The sequence below is a fragment of the Bufo gargarizans genome, chromosome 3 (assembly GCF_014858855.1).
Source record: "Bufo gargarizans isolate SCDJY-AF-19 chromosome 3, ASM1485885v1, whole genome shotgun sequence".
Lineage (NCBI taxonomy): Eukaryota > Metazoa > Chordata > Amphibia > Anura > Bufonidae > Bufo > Bufo gargarizans.
In genome coordinates, this window is record NC_058082.1 from 391,316,512 (window position 1) to 391,335,539 (window position 19,028).

A 19,028-nucleotide genomic window follows, 5' to 3' on the forward strand; every position below is an offset into this window, starting at 1 on the left:
ATGCATAGTATAATAGGGCTGGAGGGGTTACAAAATTTTAAAAAATTAACTCACCTTCTCCTCTTGATCGCGTAGTTCCCGGTCTCTTCTTTACTTCTTTAATGATGAGCTGTGGGCTGAAGGACCTGTGGTGACGTCAGATCACATGCTCCATCACCACGGTGATGGACCATGTGATTGGAGCATGTGATCTGACATCACCACAGGTCATTTAGCCCACAGCTAGTAAAGAAGAGATCGGGAACTACGCGATCAAGAGGAAAAGGTGAGTTAATTTTTATTTTATTTTTTTAACCCCTCCAGCACTATTATACTATGCATTCTGTATTCAGAATGCTATTATTTTCCCTTATAACCATGTTATAAGGGAAAATAATACAATCTTTAAAACATCAATCGCAAGCCCAATCTTCTGTGAAGAAGTTCGGGTTTGGGTACCAAACATGCGCGATTTTTCTCACGCGAGTGCAAAACGCATTACAATGTTTTGCACTCGCGCGGAAAATCACGTGTGTTCCCGCAACGCATCCGCCTCTTATCCGGGCCAAAAATATGACGCCCATGTGAAAGAGGCCTAAGGGTTCTACGGGCCTGTGAATGCGGTGGCTGCGACGGGGGAGTTAATCAGTGACTGCGGTGCGGTGGGCTGGGCGCTAAACTACCTAGCAAGTAGCTAACTACCTGGTGGTGATGAGGGACCCTTACAGGGGGGTGATCAATGACAGGGGGGTGTACAAGGGGGTGATCAGGGTGATCAGGGAGTCTAATATGGGTGATCAGGTGCTAAATAAGGGTTAATAAATGACAGGGTAATGTCTAATGTGTAGTGTGGTGATTTGGTGCTACTTACAGAGCTGCCTGTGTCCTCTGGTGGTCGATCCAAGCAAAAGGGACCACCAGAGGAGCAGGTAGCAGTTATATCAGACGCTATTTTCAAAATAGCGTCTGACATACCGATATCATTGGTCATTTCAAAAATCCACAGCGTGCCAGCCAATGATCGCGGCCGGTAGGCTGCAGATGAACTTGTGAACTGCGCAATCCTGTGAGAGCGCGTTCACAGGAAATCTCGGCTCACGCGAGATGATGCCGGTCGGCGTTAGTGTGACCTGGCAGCGCCGCAGCAATCACGCCTTTCGGCGTTAGCGAGACGGGAGGTGGTTAATACCTGAGTTCTTCTTGAGCTCGATGGATAAGTCCTCGAGTTTCTGTATCGCCAGTGTGACCTTACCATTAGGGCCGGTGTTGTTGGGTATGAAGGTGCAGCATGATGAGGGGTCCGTCAATACCTTACGAACACCTCCTTTCTCTGCCAGTATCATGTCTAATACCATGCGATTCTGAAATGTCATGATATAATCTGCCTGTAGCTGTTCTGCCACTCCTTGCATGGTGTCTCTAGTATAATTTATAAATCTCTGTTGATTATAGTAAATATAATTGATCCAATTTACATTTTTGTTAGCTGTAATGATTAGAAAGATCGATTCAAAGCCAGCAGCAACTTGATCTCTTGCCTTGAATTCATTCGGGATCCCTCTTGGGATGCCTACTGTGTCTCATATACACATAAGTGTCCAAACTACCCATGGGGAGTGATCTTTTGGTCCTTGTCACTCTCCCTACACTAGGGATCTCTTGTTCACTAAATATGTGTATATTCATTATGGCTTTAGCAGGAGCACATTCACCTTTCCAGGAACCCTCTAGTCTAGATCTTATCTTTCCATCCCCACATATTCAATATACATCTCCAATCGAGTATACTTGATTCTGCGTGAGGGAGGTATCTGTTTTACTGTAAGTTGCACAGTATGCTTCAGTGAAATTACCCAGGGATCTTCCTTGGTTTCCACCTCTGTGGCAAGTATAGTTACCAGGATAGATATGTATACCTTCCCCAGGGCGAGGCGTTTTTGTGAGGAGTGGGTATTTTTGCTTCCATTCTTCACACTGGGAATAATTGCTGGTTACATTTGAAAATAGCTGTGGAAAACATTCCTCCACATTTAGTAGGAGGTTGAGAGGTACTGTCCCCAAGTGAAGTTTAGCTGTCCCACATATATAACAGTTACTCCTATTCACTGAGGCAGCACTATACTTCATCCATTCAAGCCATAAATTACTATCTTCTGCTGCAAGAGCCTCCTCATATGTTGGGTCAGATATTGCTCTCATATTGTTAAAAGTTAAGATACGGGGTTTGATGGGGTTTGTTTGTTTTTTAGGGTATGTCCATTCTGGGGATTGGTACATGTCTCTTATCTTAAACAGACTAGTGACCATTGAAGCCTCCGCCCCCCACATACGGTGAAAGTACCATCCCAGCACCTAATCTTGTTCATCACCTTTGTTGGGATTTTCTATGTTTATGACTACTTTCATTTCAGACACTACCTTAGGACATCTCCACACTGCAGGATATAACTCTACATGACAATCTCCTCCGTTGGCAATTGTCATTCTACTAATCAAGGATTTACAATTTTTATCCTTCCTATTAAGGGCATTCCGTGGTTTGTGCCTGATCATCCTGATCTCAGCTAGCACTATTGGTAATACTTCTTTTCATTTTTCAAATGAGCCATCTGTTGCTTTTCTCAATTTATCTTTAATTGTCCTGTTCATGTGTTCCACAATGGCTGAGCTTTGTGGGTGGTATGGGATATGGAATTTCCATTCCATCTCCAGAATTTTAGCAAGTTCATTATTTACCCTTGAGATGAAGGCCAGACCCTGGTCAGATTCAATCACCAGTGGGCAGAACCATCTTGGAATGATGTTCTGTGTGAGTATCCTTGCTACTGTTTTTGCATCTTCTGATTTTGTAGGGTAGACCTCTGGCCATCTTAAAAACATGTCAATTATGACCAAGACGTATTCTTGTTTCCCTTTCTGCCTAGGTATGTGTGTAAAATCTACCTGCAAATGTGTGAGAGGAGTGGTGGGGTAGTAAAGTTGTTGGTGTGGGACATTGACATTGTTGTTTGGATTGTTCCTCAAACATGTGATGCATCCCCTTACATAGTCTGAAACTAACTCTTTGATACCCATAATATAAAAGTTTTGTTTTAGCCGCATGTATGTTGTTTGAATGCTGTTGTATCTCACTCCATGGAAATGTGCAATGAACAGAGGAGCGCTGTGTTGTGGTATGCATGGCTTCCCCTCTTTGCAGATTAAACCAGTCTTAGGATTCTTCTGCAGAATTGGGAAACACCAATCAGCCATTTCATCTTCAGTGGCTGAGGACTGGAAGTCCACTAGCATCTGGGTTAGTTCTAGTGAAGGGGGTACCAGTCTTGTCATTTGCAGTGTTGCTGGAGCCAACAATGCCGCTTTCTTAGCTTCTGCGTCTGCCAAGGCATTGCCCTGGGAAACGTGGTCCTTTCCTCCAGTATGTGCTCTACAATGAATAATTGCAAGTTGTGAGGGTAACCTGATGACTTCCAGAAGTTGTGTGACAAGTTGTGAGATGTGCTTACCGTCAGCTGCAACAAATCCTCTTCCCGTGGTCAACACCGTGGTCCCAGACCACACCATGAGCATACCTGCTGTCAGTGTAAATGGTAACTTGCTTACTTTCGTGCAATATGCATGCTCTGGTGAGTGCAATCAATTCAGCTTGTGCAGACTAATAAGTGATTGGTCTAGCTTCAAGGACAATGTCAGGTAACATGACTACTGAGTACCCTGCGTGGTAAGAATTGTCATTTGGTCTGCTGCAAAATCAATCTACAAAAACTTCAGGTGCATCCTCGATTGGTATGGATGACAAATCAGAGCGGGGTGAGGTCTCATGTTGTATGGCATGTATGCAATCATGTATCTCTACCAAGTGGTCCTCAGGTCCCTTAAGTCCAAGCAGTGCATGGGTGCTGGGCTTGAGGTGTGTGCAGCATACTTGATCTGTAGGGAGGGGTTGCTGAGGAGAAGGATCTCATACCCAGACAACCTTTGGGCTGACATGTGCTGTGTGTGTATGCCTTTAAGAAGTCCTACAACATCATGTGTGGTGTACAGGATTGTATTATGTTCCATTGTCAGTGGAGTTGCGAGTTCAACCATCATTGCACAGGCTGAAAAAGATCTAGGACATGCTGGCATTCCTTGGACAGAAGCCGGCATTACCTTTGAGAAAAATGCACAAGGACGCAACTTGCCTCCGTGATACTGGGTCAGCACACCCGCCATGGTTTTACAATTTTGTCGAACATATACGTGGAATATGAGGTTGTAGTCAGGGAGGCCATAACCTGGACTTGTCATTAAAGCACATTTCAAGTAATCAAATGCATTCAACATTTCCTTTGACCATTTAATCAAATATGGCTGTTCGCTCAGTGTGGCTTGCCTCAGAACATTGTCATAGTAGGAGCAATCAGGAATCCATTGTCTGCAGTAGTTTATCATACCAAGGAAAGATAGCATCTCTTTCTTGGTGTGCGGGGTGACCAGGCCCGCAACAGACTGGACTCTTTCTGTGCTGATTCTCCTTTCTCCCTTTTTGAGGAGAAAGCCCAAGTACTCTACTTGCATTTTACACCATTGCATTTTCTTGCGTGACACCTTGTGTCCACATTCTGATAACCATTTTAACAAAGATACACCGTCAGTAACATTGGCCTCCTCTGACTACACAATAACAGATCATCCACGTATTGCAAGAGCACAGAACCCTGGGGGGAATGCCATGGTTTTAAACTGGCTTGGAGGACAATGCTGTACACTACAAGTGAATCAGTATATCCCTGGGCCATCCTGCACCAGGTGAGTTGACGACCCTCAAAGGAAAAAGCAAAAAGGAGCCTAGTCTTCTTGTCAACCGGGATAGAGAAGAAAGCATTCTTCAGATCTATCACACTGAAACAAACAGCGTCTGCAGGGATGACTGAAAGCAACTGTCATGAACTGATCCCCTATTGTCATGAAGGGGAATGTCTCATCATGGACATTACTTCTCAAACGTTGTGAGATGGGAGGACTTGCAAAATTAACACTCTGTGAGGGACCATCTTCTCTCTCAGCTTCCAAATTTTCCCCCTGCACTGAGGTAGAAATGGGTGACTCAGCTGGTTGGCTTCTTGTTGCAGCTGCGACCCCTGGTGGATCATGTGGGGGTGGCACTTGCTGTTGTGGTATCAGTAGTGCGGGTGGTGCAGTGGGTTGTTGCTGCAGGCTAGCATGAGCTACAGCTGCTAATTATTCTTCTGTAAAACTAGGGTAGATCTTTTGTATATTTCAACTTTTCTTACCCACTGAGCTGTCTGTATTGCTACAGGGGACATTAGGAACTTGGTATGGAGGAGGTCTATCTAAAACTTGACTCTTTCTACCTTTTCTTAGGTCTGCCTCAAGATCATGTTTCTTCAATTCATCAGGCATTCTGTTAGGTGGTTTAGTTTTTTTTGTACTCCTATTATACCAATGGGGCGCTATTTCTACCCACTGTTCCCCTCCCTTCTGCATATATTTTGTATCCCACTCAGGATCTGGTTCAAAGTGCGGCCAGGCGACCTTGTCCCCTAGGCACAACCCTTTGACCAAATCCATGTGATAAGGACCATTGTCCCCGTCACGTGGAAAAGGACTACAGGCTTCCATGAATTCTGTCCAGCCCACCAAATTATCTATCCATGGATTTATGAGATAGTAATTTGTGGGGCTAACCCTAGCAACATATCCTTTACATGTTTCTCCTACATTAGGGTGAGGGAAATCTAGTTTTGAAACTTGTCCACCCATAACAGGACACAATATAATGACAGTGGAGTATGTCTGTACACTTACCACCCAGACAGAATCTCCACACAATATAACAAATAATCTTATCACTCTATAATAATCTTATCACTTTACAAAGTTATCTATATGGGTCAAACCAAGCTAGATTAATCTCCCTGAGACTTATGCCTTACTCACGTTAGTCTCCCTGAGACTTATGCCTTATTCACGTTAGTCTCACTGACACTTATGCCTTTTTTACAGCAATACACAGTACTCCAAGTACTGACTATAAACCCCCTGAGTCTATATTAAGGCTTCAACTATGTATCCCGAATACAAATGTAAAACCTACGGATCGAGACGTGGCCAGTGCCCTCGGACCGGACAGGTGGATGTCTTTCTTAACAGGATGCGAGGATGACCTTCTCGATCCCGGACGAGATCCCCCAAATTGAAAGGATTTGTTTCTTTCTGGACCTCTAGGACTACCTTGATTTGACCCTACTGACGGCAGGAGAGTATTCCTCAGCAGCAAAGGACTGACACGCACATGGGTATCACTGAGAAACATTCAAATTTTATTGTCTTACAGTTCAGCCTTTTATTAGGCAGAGAGTATAATTTACATAGTAACAGCATTAACCAATCATATGTAGGCACATATAGGCCGGCAAACATTAAGCCGGAATTACCTTGTAAAGTGTGACTGTCTTCACTGAAATTTAGGAATTTCTAGAAACTGTCCAAGGACAGGGAAAGAAACCTGAATTCCAGTGGGGGAACTTGAAACAGTGCATGAACAAGATGCTATCGCAATACATTTTGTTAGAACAGGCAAAATGGAGTCACATTTCTCTTCAGCATCCCACAGCAAAAGCCATGGTCCACAGAGAGCTTCCAAAGCATCAGAGGGATCTCATTGTTAAAAGGTAATAACAGGTATTGGGGGCATATGTATGGATGGCGAGTGGTGTTAGGAGGAAAGGAAAGGCAACGCAGATGGCCGCCATGCGCGGCTCTGATATGTTCAATCATGCACGGGCATCCCTTGCCCGATCGAATGGAATTGACGTGTTCCCGTATTCTCTCAAAAAGTGGGCGGATTGTTTTGCCAATATAGAACCTCTTACACGGACAAAAAATTACATAGACGACATAGGGTGTCCAACAAGTTATGAAATCCCTAACTACGTGCTTGACTCCTCCTATTTGTAGCCATTTGCTACACACATTCAAAGCGCAAAAGGAGCAGTGTCCGCACTTATAGTTTCCTCTTGATTTTTTACTTGTGAGCCATGTCTCAGCCGTCGGTTTATACAACACACTACTGACCAATTTATCTTTAAGGGTTGAACACTTTCTAAATGTAACCAATGGCCGCTGGCTAGTGAGCTTCTTCAAGGCAGGATCCCCTTTAACACCTTCAGGACCTTGGACGAGTATACTCGTCCTGGAGCAAGGGTACTTAGCGCACCAGGACGAGTATACTCGTCCTGGCATTAAACTGTCACCATGTCTGCAGACATGGTGACAGCGCTGAGTGCCGGCTGTTACACACAGCCAGGCACCCAGGGTCAATGCCGAGGGGGGTCCTGTGACCCCCCCCATATCAGCGATCGCTGCAAACCACAAGTCAATTCAGACCTGCGGTTTGCAGCGCTTTATGTAGTTTCTGATCCCTGCGATCAGAAACTTAAAAATGGCCAAAGTTAAAAAAATTTAACCCCCCCCCCTGCACCCCTGAATACATTTATGTCGGCGGGGTGCAGGGGGGCAGTTTGTGGGCGTTTTAGGGCGGTGCCACAGTTGCGGGATGCGGGCGGTGCCGCAGTTGCGGGATCGCGATCCCCCGTCCGCCTCCCGCTGAGTTTACATTGGTGGTCAGTGGTATACCAGAGTGTCAACACATTGCTGACACTCTGGTATAAACGGCTTTCCATACCACGGGAACAGAGGGAGGGAGCTCCCCTCCTTCCCCTTCCCCATCTGCTCAGTTGTGGCAGACGGGAAAGGTTCCCATGGCAACAGGACACCTTCTCAGGCGTCCTGCTGTCCATGGTGCTGAACAGATCTATGCTAAAAGCATAGATCTGTTCAGTGTAAGTAAAATACAGTACAGTACAATATATATTGTACTGTACTGTATTATACAGACATCAGACCCACTGGATCTTCAAGAACCAAGTGGGTCTGGGTCCCAATTTTTTTTTTAAAAAGTGAAAAAAAGATAAAGATAATAAAAACACATTTGTCACTGTTTAAAAATTTAAAAAATAAAATACACTGCACATATTAGGTATCGCAGTGTCGTCATGTTACTTTCACCGCACGGAGAACGCTATAAAAATAAAAAATAAAAACTATCAGGAAATTGAAATTTTGCCCACCTTACTTCCCAAAATAAAAGTGATCAAAAGAGTCGCATGTATGCCGAAATAGTACCAATCAAACCGTCACCTCATCCCGCAAAAAAGTGAGCCCCTACATGAGACAAAGGCCCAAAAAATAAAAAAAACTATGGGGACACTATAACATTATTATTTTTTTGTTTCAAAAATGATATTATTGTGTAAAACTTACATAAATAAAAAAAGTATACATATTAGGTATCGCCATGTCCGTATTGACCAGCTCTATAATAATATCACATGAGCTAACCCCTCAGATGAACACCGTAAAAAATTAAAAATAAAAACTGTGCTAAATAAACAATTTTTTGTCACCTTTCATCACAAAAAGTGTAATAGCAAGCGATCAAAAAGTCATATGCACCCCAAAATAGCGCCAATCAAACCATCATCTCATCCCTCAAAAATCATACCCCACCCAAGATAATCGCCCAAAAACTTAAAAAACTATGGCTCATGATTTTCTTTGTTTCAAAAATGAAATCATTGTGTAAAACTTACATAAATAAAAAAAAGTATACATATTAGGTATCGCTGCGTCCGTATCGACCGGCTCGATAAAAATATCACATGACGTAACCCCTCAGGTGAACACCGTAAAAAAATAAAAACGGTGTAAAAAAATGCCATTTTTTGTCATCTTATGTCACAAAAAGTGTAATAGCAAGCGATCAAAAAGTCATATGCACCCCAAAATAGTGCCAATAAAACCCACAAAAAATTAGACCCTACTTTAGATAATCGCCCAAAAACTAAAAAAACTATGGCTCTCAGACTATGGAGACACTAAAACATTTTTTTTGTTTCTAAAATGAAGATTCAGGGCCATAAATAATGAGGTTTTTTTTGGGCTGTTAACCCTTGCTTTGTAACTGGAAAAATAATTGTAAAATGGAAAATTTGCCCAAAAATTTTAATTCTGAAATGTCATCTCTATTTGCCAATAACTCTTGTGGAACACCTAAAGGGTTAACGACGTTTGTAAAATCAGCTCTGAATACCTTGAGGGGTGTAGTTTCTTAGATGGAGTCACTTTTATGGAGTTTCTACTCTATGGGTGCATCAGGGGGGCTTCAAATGGGACATGATGTAAAAAAAAAACTGTCTAGCAAAATCTGCCTTTCAAAAACGTATGGTATTCCTTTCCTTCTGCGCCCTGCCGTGTGCCCGTACAGTGGTTTATGACCACATATGGGGTGTTTCTGTAAACTACAGAATCAGAGCCATAAATATTGAGTCTTGTTGGCTGTTAACCCTTGCTTTGTAACTGGAAAAAAATTATTAAAATGGAAAATATGCCAAAAAAGTGAAATTTTGAAATTGTATCTGTATTTTCCATTAATTCTTGTGGAACACCTAAAGGGTTAACAAAGTTTGTAAAATCAGTTTTGAATACCTTGAGTGGTGTAGTTTCTAGAATGGTGTCATTTTTGGGTGGTTTCTATTATATAAGCCTCACAAAGTGACTTCAGACCTGAACTGGTCCCTAAAAATTGGGTTTTTGAAAAGTTCAGAACAATTTCAAGATTTGCTTCCAAACTTCTAAGACTTGTAACATCCCCAAAATATAAAATATCATTCCCAAAATGATGCAAACATGAAGTAAACATTTGGGGAATGTAAAGTAATAAATATGTTTGGAAGTATTACTATGTATTATAGAAGTAGAGAAATTGAAACTTGGAAATTTGCTATTTTTTTAAATTTTTTGGTAAATTTGGTATTTTTTATAAATAATTTATTTTTTTACTTCATTTTACCAGTGTCATGAAGTACAATATGTGCTGAAAAAACAATCTCGGAATGGCCTGGATAAGTTAAAGCGTTTTAAAGTTATCACCACATAAAGTGACACTGCTCAGATTTGCAAAAAATTGCCTGGTCCTTAAGGTGAAAATGAGCCAGGTCTGTTAAGCAGATCCCAATTTTCATTTATTACCCGCTTGATAATATCAGCAGCAGGACTATATTTAAATGTGAAGGCAAAACGGGATTGTTCGATGCTTCTATCTTTCTCAACCAGCAATGAGTCTCGATCGAGTGCTGCTGCCCTCCGCAATGCTGTCAAGACTATTCTCGGTGGGTAACCCTGGTCCAACAATCGGTTCCTGAGCTCATTTGCCTGCCGATAAAATCCGCCATCAGTGTCGTTAATCCTCCACAAACGGACGAACTGTCCATATGAGATGGCTCCCTTCACCGATGGCGGATGAAAACTGGTCTGGTGGAGCAGCGAGTTAGTCGCCGTGGGCTTGCGAAAGCCCGTGGTGTGTAATACACCGTCCTCTACTGTAACGTGCAAATCTAGGAAGTCCAACGATCCACCCCCAAAATTGAGAGTGAATCGCATGTTCATCAGGTTGTGCTCATTGAGGTAGTCCACGAATTTGCGACACGACTCCTCGCCTCCCGACCAAACCAAGAAAACATTGTCGACATAACGTAAAAATAAATGTATAAACCGCAGGAAGGGGTAACCCACCGAGAATATACATGTCTCTTCAAATACCGCCATGTACAGGTTCGCAAAGGTGCAAGACACAGGCGTGCCCATTGCAGTACATAGTACCTGGCGGTACCACTGGCCGTCGAACTGGAACACATTGCTGGTGAGAACTAAATCAAGTGCCTCATGGATGAAGCTATTGAACATAATTCCCTTGTCGCTCCTACTTAGTACGAGATTAATGGCCCGGAGCCATAAATCATGGGGAATCCTCGTATACAGACTCTCAACATCCAAGGACACCAGGCTAAACTCCCTCTGCCACTCAAAAAGCTGGAGTGAACGGGGGAAGTCGCCTGTGTCCTTAAGGAATGTCGGAGTACTGGAGAGGAGCGGCCTGAGGAGCTAGTCCACATAGCCAGAAAGTGGCTCTGTCACTGACCTGATCCCGGCCACTATAGGGCGGCCTGGGGTTCGGGTCAGTGACTTATGAATTTTCTGTACGAAGTACCATACCTCTAGCCATGCCTCTGGGTAGGAACCCAGCCACTATGTATTTCTCTATTAGTGCACAGAGTATCGAGGTTAACCCCTGAATGGGGTCCCCCCTCAACTTCTGATACACTGTGCTGTCCCCCAATTGTCTACCTTCCGTCCTCCAAATAATACTCCCTGGTCATCAGGACCACATTCCCTCCCTTGTCGGCCAGCTTTATAACGATATTTTCCTGTTGTTTTAACCACAAAAGGGCCTGATACTCTTCCCCAGTAATATTAGGGGGTGCTGCTGGATACATCAGCACACGTATCTCCCTCAATACTCGTTTATGGAACAGGTCTATCACTGAGCCGGCCGGCATGGGAGGAAGGACCTGATGCCACCTACATGTTTCTCCACCTGGCTACCACTGCTGACTGTCTCCTCTGCCTCCATATTGGCCAACAGCTGAATACATTCTATCTCCTTCTCATCAAAGCGACCCTTCAAATGAAAATCAGTCTCCAATATTGTCGCTGGGATTTCCCCAAGCAATGGAGGTTTCTCACTAGATGGAGATTCCACTAACATTTTTTTGAGAAATAATTTACGGACGGACAGGAACAGGAATCAATTTCAAAATCAACAGGGCAGAACTGCTCTGCTAGGCTGAATCCCAACCCTCGATTAAGGAGAGGGACACAGCCCAGGGGCAGTCCTAACCCCGTGAGATTCACCACTATGTCCATAGCATTGGTGTTGGACGCTTCACCCTCTGTTTCTATTGTCGCCAAGAGACCTGTCGTCTCCGTCTCGACTTGCGAATTTCTTTGGACTTTTCTTGCACATCTACCACGCCCCCTTCTCGTTCTTTTTCTAAAGGGATGGGGTTATTCACCAGATTTGCTCCATTTCCCTCTGATAAGCTCGAGTCAGAGTCTGTTGTCCAAAAGTCATTACGTCCTCGTTGTGGTATAAGTTTAGGGCACATTTTCTTTTTGCCCCAATCGAACACTCGGTCGTGTTCATAATCATTTTTGTCCCTTATAAACTTACCCCTCTTTCTCTCCTTGATCTCCATTTGGGTGGCTAAAAGTTTTGTTGTTAAGTCTCTTTTTAAAGTTGTTGAATTGGGACTCCATTAATCTTTTTTGCAACTCCTCCCTTAATTAATCAGTTATGACTGCATACTCCTTTTCATCTCATACCAACACAAGGTCCATAATTTGCATTGAAAATTGTTGATGCGCATCTTTCCATGCTTCAACAAACATAGGTTCATCATCATATTTCATTATCTCTTTAAACAAGCGTAGGCCCCTCGGGACCTGTCCGCAATCCTTGTAGGATTTAAGAGATTTAATCGTCCAGAAAAGTCTTACTTCTTTATCCGCCAACTGGAAGATTTTAGATTTTCCAGGTCTTTGGTACGAATAGCATGTATGTAATCTTTTTCATCACAAACTGCAAAAAAGGTGTCCGCCCCTTCTCTCCCCTGCGTTAAGCTGGATGTCGCTTCATGTGTGGCCATGGGTGTCGGGACTCAAGGATCCTCAGCGTGCTCAACCATTGTTAAAGTCATGTAGCAAATATTCGTATGAGAGCAGAATTAGGTGGCACTGCTATCGCATCGAGTGCTATACCCGACAATCCCCTCAGACCAATGAGGACAACACAGTGGTGAATCTTCGTATGTGCTGCTCGGCAAGCAGTAACAGTGTGAGAGCAAAATCCAATGCAATACGAGAATAAACAAAGTATCTTGCGGCACACACCGAAGTTGAAACTGTAAAAAGCTTTATTCTTCCTCTTTTCAGGATATTTGTAAGCGGGGTGCAGGGGCGGACAGCTGATTTCAGATGATCGGCGGCTACGGCCGTTTCACACGCAATATCGCGCTTCTTCTGGCCGCTCAAACGTCATCGCGCAAACTTGCGCTTTATAAAGACAACGAGCCGTAGCTGTGACTGTGAGTAACAGCTGAGCGCATAAATTAGTGACGTTAAAAATCAACATACTGTACATGAAAAAGATTGTTACATACAAATTAGTACCATATACTTAATTGTGCAATAATGATTATACTGACATGTTCATATCATGCAATTAACTATGCGGTAATAATACTAATTTGCAAACTCCACTGGTTACTTAATGCCAGATACACAGCACAGATGGACATAGTCATCCAGGAGGGAATCTTCCTCATAAAGAGTCCACTATCTCACCATAACAGAACTCGACGCAAATAGGTTTCATCATTTCATAATTCACATCTTAGAAGAGCACGGACATGTCATTCCTATTGTTCAACCCCGCTGCTCCGGTGGCTCCGGCACGTATGATCCACCTTGCCTCCCTCTGCAGGAGCACCCGGTGTCAATCCCCTCCCCTAGGGATGGGTCTAACCTGTTCCACTCCTGCAAAGGAAAGGCAACGCGGATGGCCGCCATGCGCGGCTCTTATATGTTCAATCAAGCGGGGGCATCCCTTGCCTGATCGAATGGAATTGACGTGTTCCCGTATTCTCTTAAAAAGTGGCCGGATTGTTTTGCCAATATAGAACCTCTTACACTGACAAAAAATGACATAGACGACATAGGGTGTCCAACAAGTTATGAAATCCCTAACTACGTGTTTGACTCCTCCTATTTGTAGCCATTTGCTACACACATTCAATGCGCAAAAAGAGCAGTGTCCGCACTTATAGTTTCCTCTTGATTTTTTACCTGTGAGCCATGTCTCAGCCGTCAGTTTATACAACCCACTACTGACCAATTTATCTTTAAGGGTTGAACACTTTCTAAACGTAACCAATGGCCGCTGGCTAGTGAGGGTCTTCAAGGCAGGATCCCCCTTAAGCAGATCCCAATTTTCATTTATTACCCGCTTGATAATATCAGCAGCGGGACTATATTTAAATGCGAAGGCAAAACGGGATTGTTCGATGCTTCTATCTTTCTCAGGGCTTGTTGGATATAGCACTCGATGCGATAGCAGTGCCACCTAATTCTGCTCACATACGAATATGTGCACAGGAGATGGCCTTGCAATCTGACAGATTTGGAGTGTTTTTGCAAAGAAGATTGGGCAAATCTTGCCAAGTCAAAATGTGCCATTTTGATAGACTCATACCCAAAAAGACTGAGTGCTGTAATAAAATCAAAAGGTGCTTCAGCAAAGTATTAGTTTAAGGGTGTGCACACTTATGCAACCATATTATTTTATTTTTTATATTTTTTCTTACCTCTACCTAAAAGATTTCAGTTTGTTTTTCAATTGAGTTGTACAGTTTATAGGTCACATTAAAGGTGGAAAAAGTTCTGAAATGATTTATCTTTGTCTAATTTTTTTACATCACAGAAACCTGACATTTTAACAGGGGTGTGTAGACTTTTTAGAAAAACAATCCCCCATTGGCAATCAGCCCCCATTAGTGGGTACTGTGAATTGAAATTATTCCTTTATTGCATATTTCTTTTAAAATATATCTAAACTGAAAAGTGAATTAAAAATACGAGTGTCATAGATGTCACTTCATGCTCATTCTTATTGTATCAATCCACTGATTGATACGATCTTTATTCGCATTATTAAAGACTGTCATACCAGATAACGAGTCCACCATCTATTGTTGACAATAGGAAATGACCTGTGTCATCAGAAGATGAACTATTGTTTAAATCCCATTTTTATGTTTAGCATATTTTTAAAGAGTTTTTCACTTGACTGCAGTTACCTGCTTACCTGCACATAGGTGATATTATTTGATATTATTACAGACAGGATTAAAATGACAGTTAAGACAGGATCCACATTTCACAATAGGTGATTATCAAAGCTTATCTATTCTTCGCTTGTACAAACCGGATTCCCAAAAAGTTGGGACACTATACAAATCGTGAATAAAAACTGAATGCAATGATGTGGAGGTGCCAACTTCTAATATTTTATTCAGAATAGAACATTAAACTTTTGTTCCGTGATTTAACTGAGAAAATGTACCATTTTAAGGGAAAAATATGGTGTCAACAAATCCCCAAAAAGTTGGGATAAAGCCATTTTCACCACTGTGTGGCATCTCCCCTTCTTACAACACTCAACAGACGTCTGGGGACCGAGGAGACCAGTTTCTCAAGTTTAGAAATAGGAATGCTCTCCCATTCTTGTCTAATACAGGCCCCTAACTGTTCAATCGTCTTGGGCCTTCTTTTTTGCACCTTCCTCTTTATGATGCGCCAAATGTTCTCTATAAGTGAAAGATCTGGACTGCAGACTGGCCATTTCAGTACCCGGATCCTTCTCCTACGCAGCCATGATGTTGTGATTGATGTAGAATGTGGTCTGGCATTATCTTGTTGAAAAATGCAGGGTCTTCCCTGAAAGAGATGACGTCTGGATGGGAGCATATGTTGTTCTAGAACCTTAATATTTTTCTGCATTGATGGTGCCTTTCTAGACATGGAAGCTGCCTATGCCACACGCACTCATGCAACCCCATACCATCAGAGATGCAGGCTTCTAAACTGAGCGTTGATAACAACTTGGGTTGTCCTTGTCCTCTTTGGTCCGGATAACATGGCGTCCCAGATTTACAAAAAGAACTTTGAATCGTGACTCGTCTGACCACAGAACAGTCTTCCATTTTGCCACACTCCATTTTAAATGATCCCTGGCCCAGTGAAAACGCCTGATCTTGCTTAGAAATGGCTTCTTCTTTGCACTGTAGAGTTTCAGCTGGCAACGGCGGATGGCACAGTGGATTGTGTTCACTGACAATGGTTTCTGGAAGTATTCCTGAGCCCATTCTGTGATTTCCTGTACAGTAGAATTCCTGTTTGTGGTGCAGTGTTGTTTAAGGGCCTGGAGATCACGGGCATCCAGTATGGTTTTACGGCCTTGACCCTTACGCACAGAGATTGTTCCAGATTCTCTGAATCTTCAGATGATGTTATGCACAGTTGATGATGATAGATGCAAAGTCTTTGCAATTTTTCGCTGGGTAACACCTTTCTGATATTGCTCCACTATCTTTCTGAGCAACATTGTGGGAATTGGTGATCCTCTACCCATCTTGGCTTCTGAGAGACACTGCCACTCTGAGAAGCTCTTTTTATACCCAATTATGTTTCCAATTGACCTAATTAGTGTTAATTGGTCTTCCATCTCTTCGTTATGCTCAAATTTACTTTTTCCAGCCTCTTATTGCTAATTGTCCCAACTTTTTGGTGATTTGTTGACACCGTGAAAATTTGAATCAACGTATTTTTCCTTTAAAATGATACATTTACTCGGATTAAACGTTTGATCTGTCATCTACATTCTATTACAAATAAACTATTGACATTTGCCATCTCCACATCATTGCATTCAGTTTTTATTCACAATTTGTTTAGTGTCCCAACTTTTTTGGAATCCGGTTTGTACAATGATCTCTGCACAGGTCATAAAACATGCCTAGAAAACTCGACCACAGATGTAAATGACTCAGCTCCTGCCCATTGTTTGTATGTCCTATGCAGGGGCGTAGCTAAAGGCTCATGGGCCCTGGTACAAGAGTTAGGCTTGGGCCCCCCTTCCCTCGGTGCTTTGTGTGTCTTCTTATGCAACACAAGGGTCTTTGGGCCCCATCAGGCTCCTGGGCCCGGTAGCGACTGCTCCCTCTGCACCCCCTATAGCTACGCCCCTGGGCCTATGCCATAGTCCTTCTTTTGCTTGTCTTCCATAAAAACAATGACAAAAATCAGTCATTTCTATTTTAATTACAGATTAAAGAAGCTGGTTTTTGGGGTAAGAACTTTGTCATAAGTGGTTCTGACTGTGGTCACATCTTCATCTGGGATCGACACACCACTGAGCATTTAATGCTCTTAGAAGCAGACAATCATGTTGTAAACTGTCTTCAACCACATCCCTATGACCCAAGTAAGTGACGCCAACGCCAATATAATGACCCAAAAAAACTTTTTTCACTGTTTGGTAATTTAACCGCTACCCGACCGCCTAACGCAGGGATGCGTCCTGCGGGCGGTCGGGTTATTCCTTTTCGACGCATCGGCGTGTCATCTCGCGAGACTCGAGATGACACACCAAGCCAGCCCGCACATGCGCAGTGCGGGCCGGGAATCGTCGCAGCAGAAGTTCGTAACCAGCCTGCCAGCCAATGATCATCGCTGGCAGGCTGGTGACTTTTAAATAATCGAATCACAAGCCATAAAACACACTATAGTCATAAATATACTGTGTTAAATGGCTTCTGTGCTCTCTGCTGGTTCCTTTTCGTTGGGTGGTTCCAGCAGAGAGCACAGATAACTGTAAGTGCACAAAACACAACACATTTAGCCCCAGATCACCCCCATCACCCCAATTAACCCATTGATCACCCCTGTCAATCACTAGTGAAAGGGGAAAAAGTGATCAGTGTAAACTGTCACTTTATTTTTTTTCACCAGTATTGACGGTAAGATTTTAGGTTAGTTTAGGCCTCTTTGATAGGTAGTTAGCGTCGGTTAGCGCCCAGCCCACCGCACCGCAGTCACTGATTAGCTGATTAGCATATCACTAATCAGCATTTTTACTTTTATAGTCTCTGTAAGTGATCAGAACTGATCACAGTCAGATCTATAAATAGTATTAGTGTCACCTTAGTTCGCCCTCCATCCAAAACACAGTGTTTGTACTTTGCTAGCCTCCCATTTGTAAGACAGGCTTGCTTTTTTTCTTGGGTAGTCTCAGGGAATATGACCAAATGGCAAGTAAGGGGTATTCTTCTGAAGAGGCCCACAGGCTTCTGACCCAGTCGGATGAGGAATGGGAACCCTCATCTGACGAATCCAGCAGGTCACAATACAAACCTGTAGAAAGCAGTGGCAGTCTGACCCAAAGTTCGGACGATGAGGTTGAGGTCCCTGATACCACCAGGCGTACCCGGCCCCGTGTCGCTAGACCACAGGTTGCGCAGGATCCACTTCAAGGGCAGCAGAGTGGGGCTGGCGCTGTCGGATTATGTGGTGAAGCATACACCAGCAGCGCAGCCCATCCTGGACCTAGTACCAGCACTGCCGTAGAACATGGTGAAGTGGCGAGCTGGGTACGGTGGCATATGCATTAGTTCCCCCGTCGCAGCCACCGCACAGACAGGCCTGTTGAGCCCCTAGAGTCCCTGAGGTGCTGGCAAACCCTGATTGGCAGCCCCCAACTTCAGCCACACCAGTAGTTCCCTCTTTCACCACCCAGTCTGGAGTTCGGGTTGAGATAGGTCAGATCGGATCGGCACAGTTCTTTTTTTTAGCTGTTCTTGACTGTGGAGCTCTTGGACTAGTCGTGGCAGAAACAAACCGGTGTGCCACGCAATTTATAGCCGCCAACCCGGGAAGATTTTATGCCCAGTCTTTCCGGTGGAATCCCGTCCAAGTTTCCGAATTTAAAACTTTTCTGGGCCTTCTCCTCAACATGGGCCTGACACAAAAGCATGAATTGCGGTCATATTGGTCCACGAACCCAATTCATCACATGCCCATGTTCTCTGCTGCCATGTCCAGGACACGATTTGAGACCATCCTGCGTTTCCTGCACTTTAGTGACAACAGCACCTATAGTCCCAGAGGCCATCCAGCTTTTGAATGGCTCCACAAAATTCGGCCCCTCATAGACCACTTTAACACTAAATTTGCAGATTTGTATACCCTTGAGCATAACATCTGCATAGACGAGTCCCTGATACATTTTACCGGGCGCCTTGGCTTCAAACAATACATCCCAAGCAAGCGTGCCCAGTATGGGGTCAAATTGTATAAGCTCTGTGAAAGGGCCACAAGCTATACGCACAAATTCTATGTGGGTAAAGATCAGACCCTGGAGCTGGTCGGTTGCCCTGACTACCTTGGGGGGCTGTGGGAAGACAGTCTGGGACTTGGTTTCACCATTATTTGGCAAGGGGTACCATCTTTATGTTGACAATTTTTACACA

The 19,028-nt window shown here is 43.5% G+C and overlaps 1 protein-coding gene across 4 annotated transcripts in view; it reads left to right on the forward strand.

The window, feature by feature from the left end:
- Positions 1-19,028, forward strand: part of DCAF6 (DDB1 and CUL4 associated factor 6) — a 1,153,281-nt gene that overhangs the window by 1,008,403 nt on the left and 125,850 nt on the right. For all 4 annotated transcript variants that reach the window (XM_044288252.1, XM_044288251.1, XM_044288253.1 and 1 more), the window contains one exon: positions 16,828-16,984. In XM_044288252.1, coding sequence (XP_044144187.1) covers positions 16,828-16,984 — 157 coding nt within the window. The remainder of the gene's footprint in view (positions 1-16,827; positions 16,985-19,028) is intronic.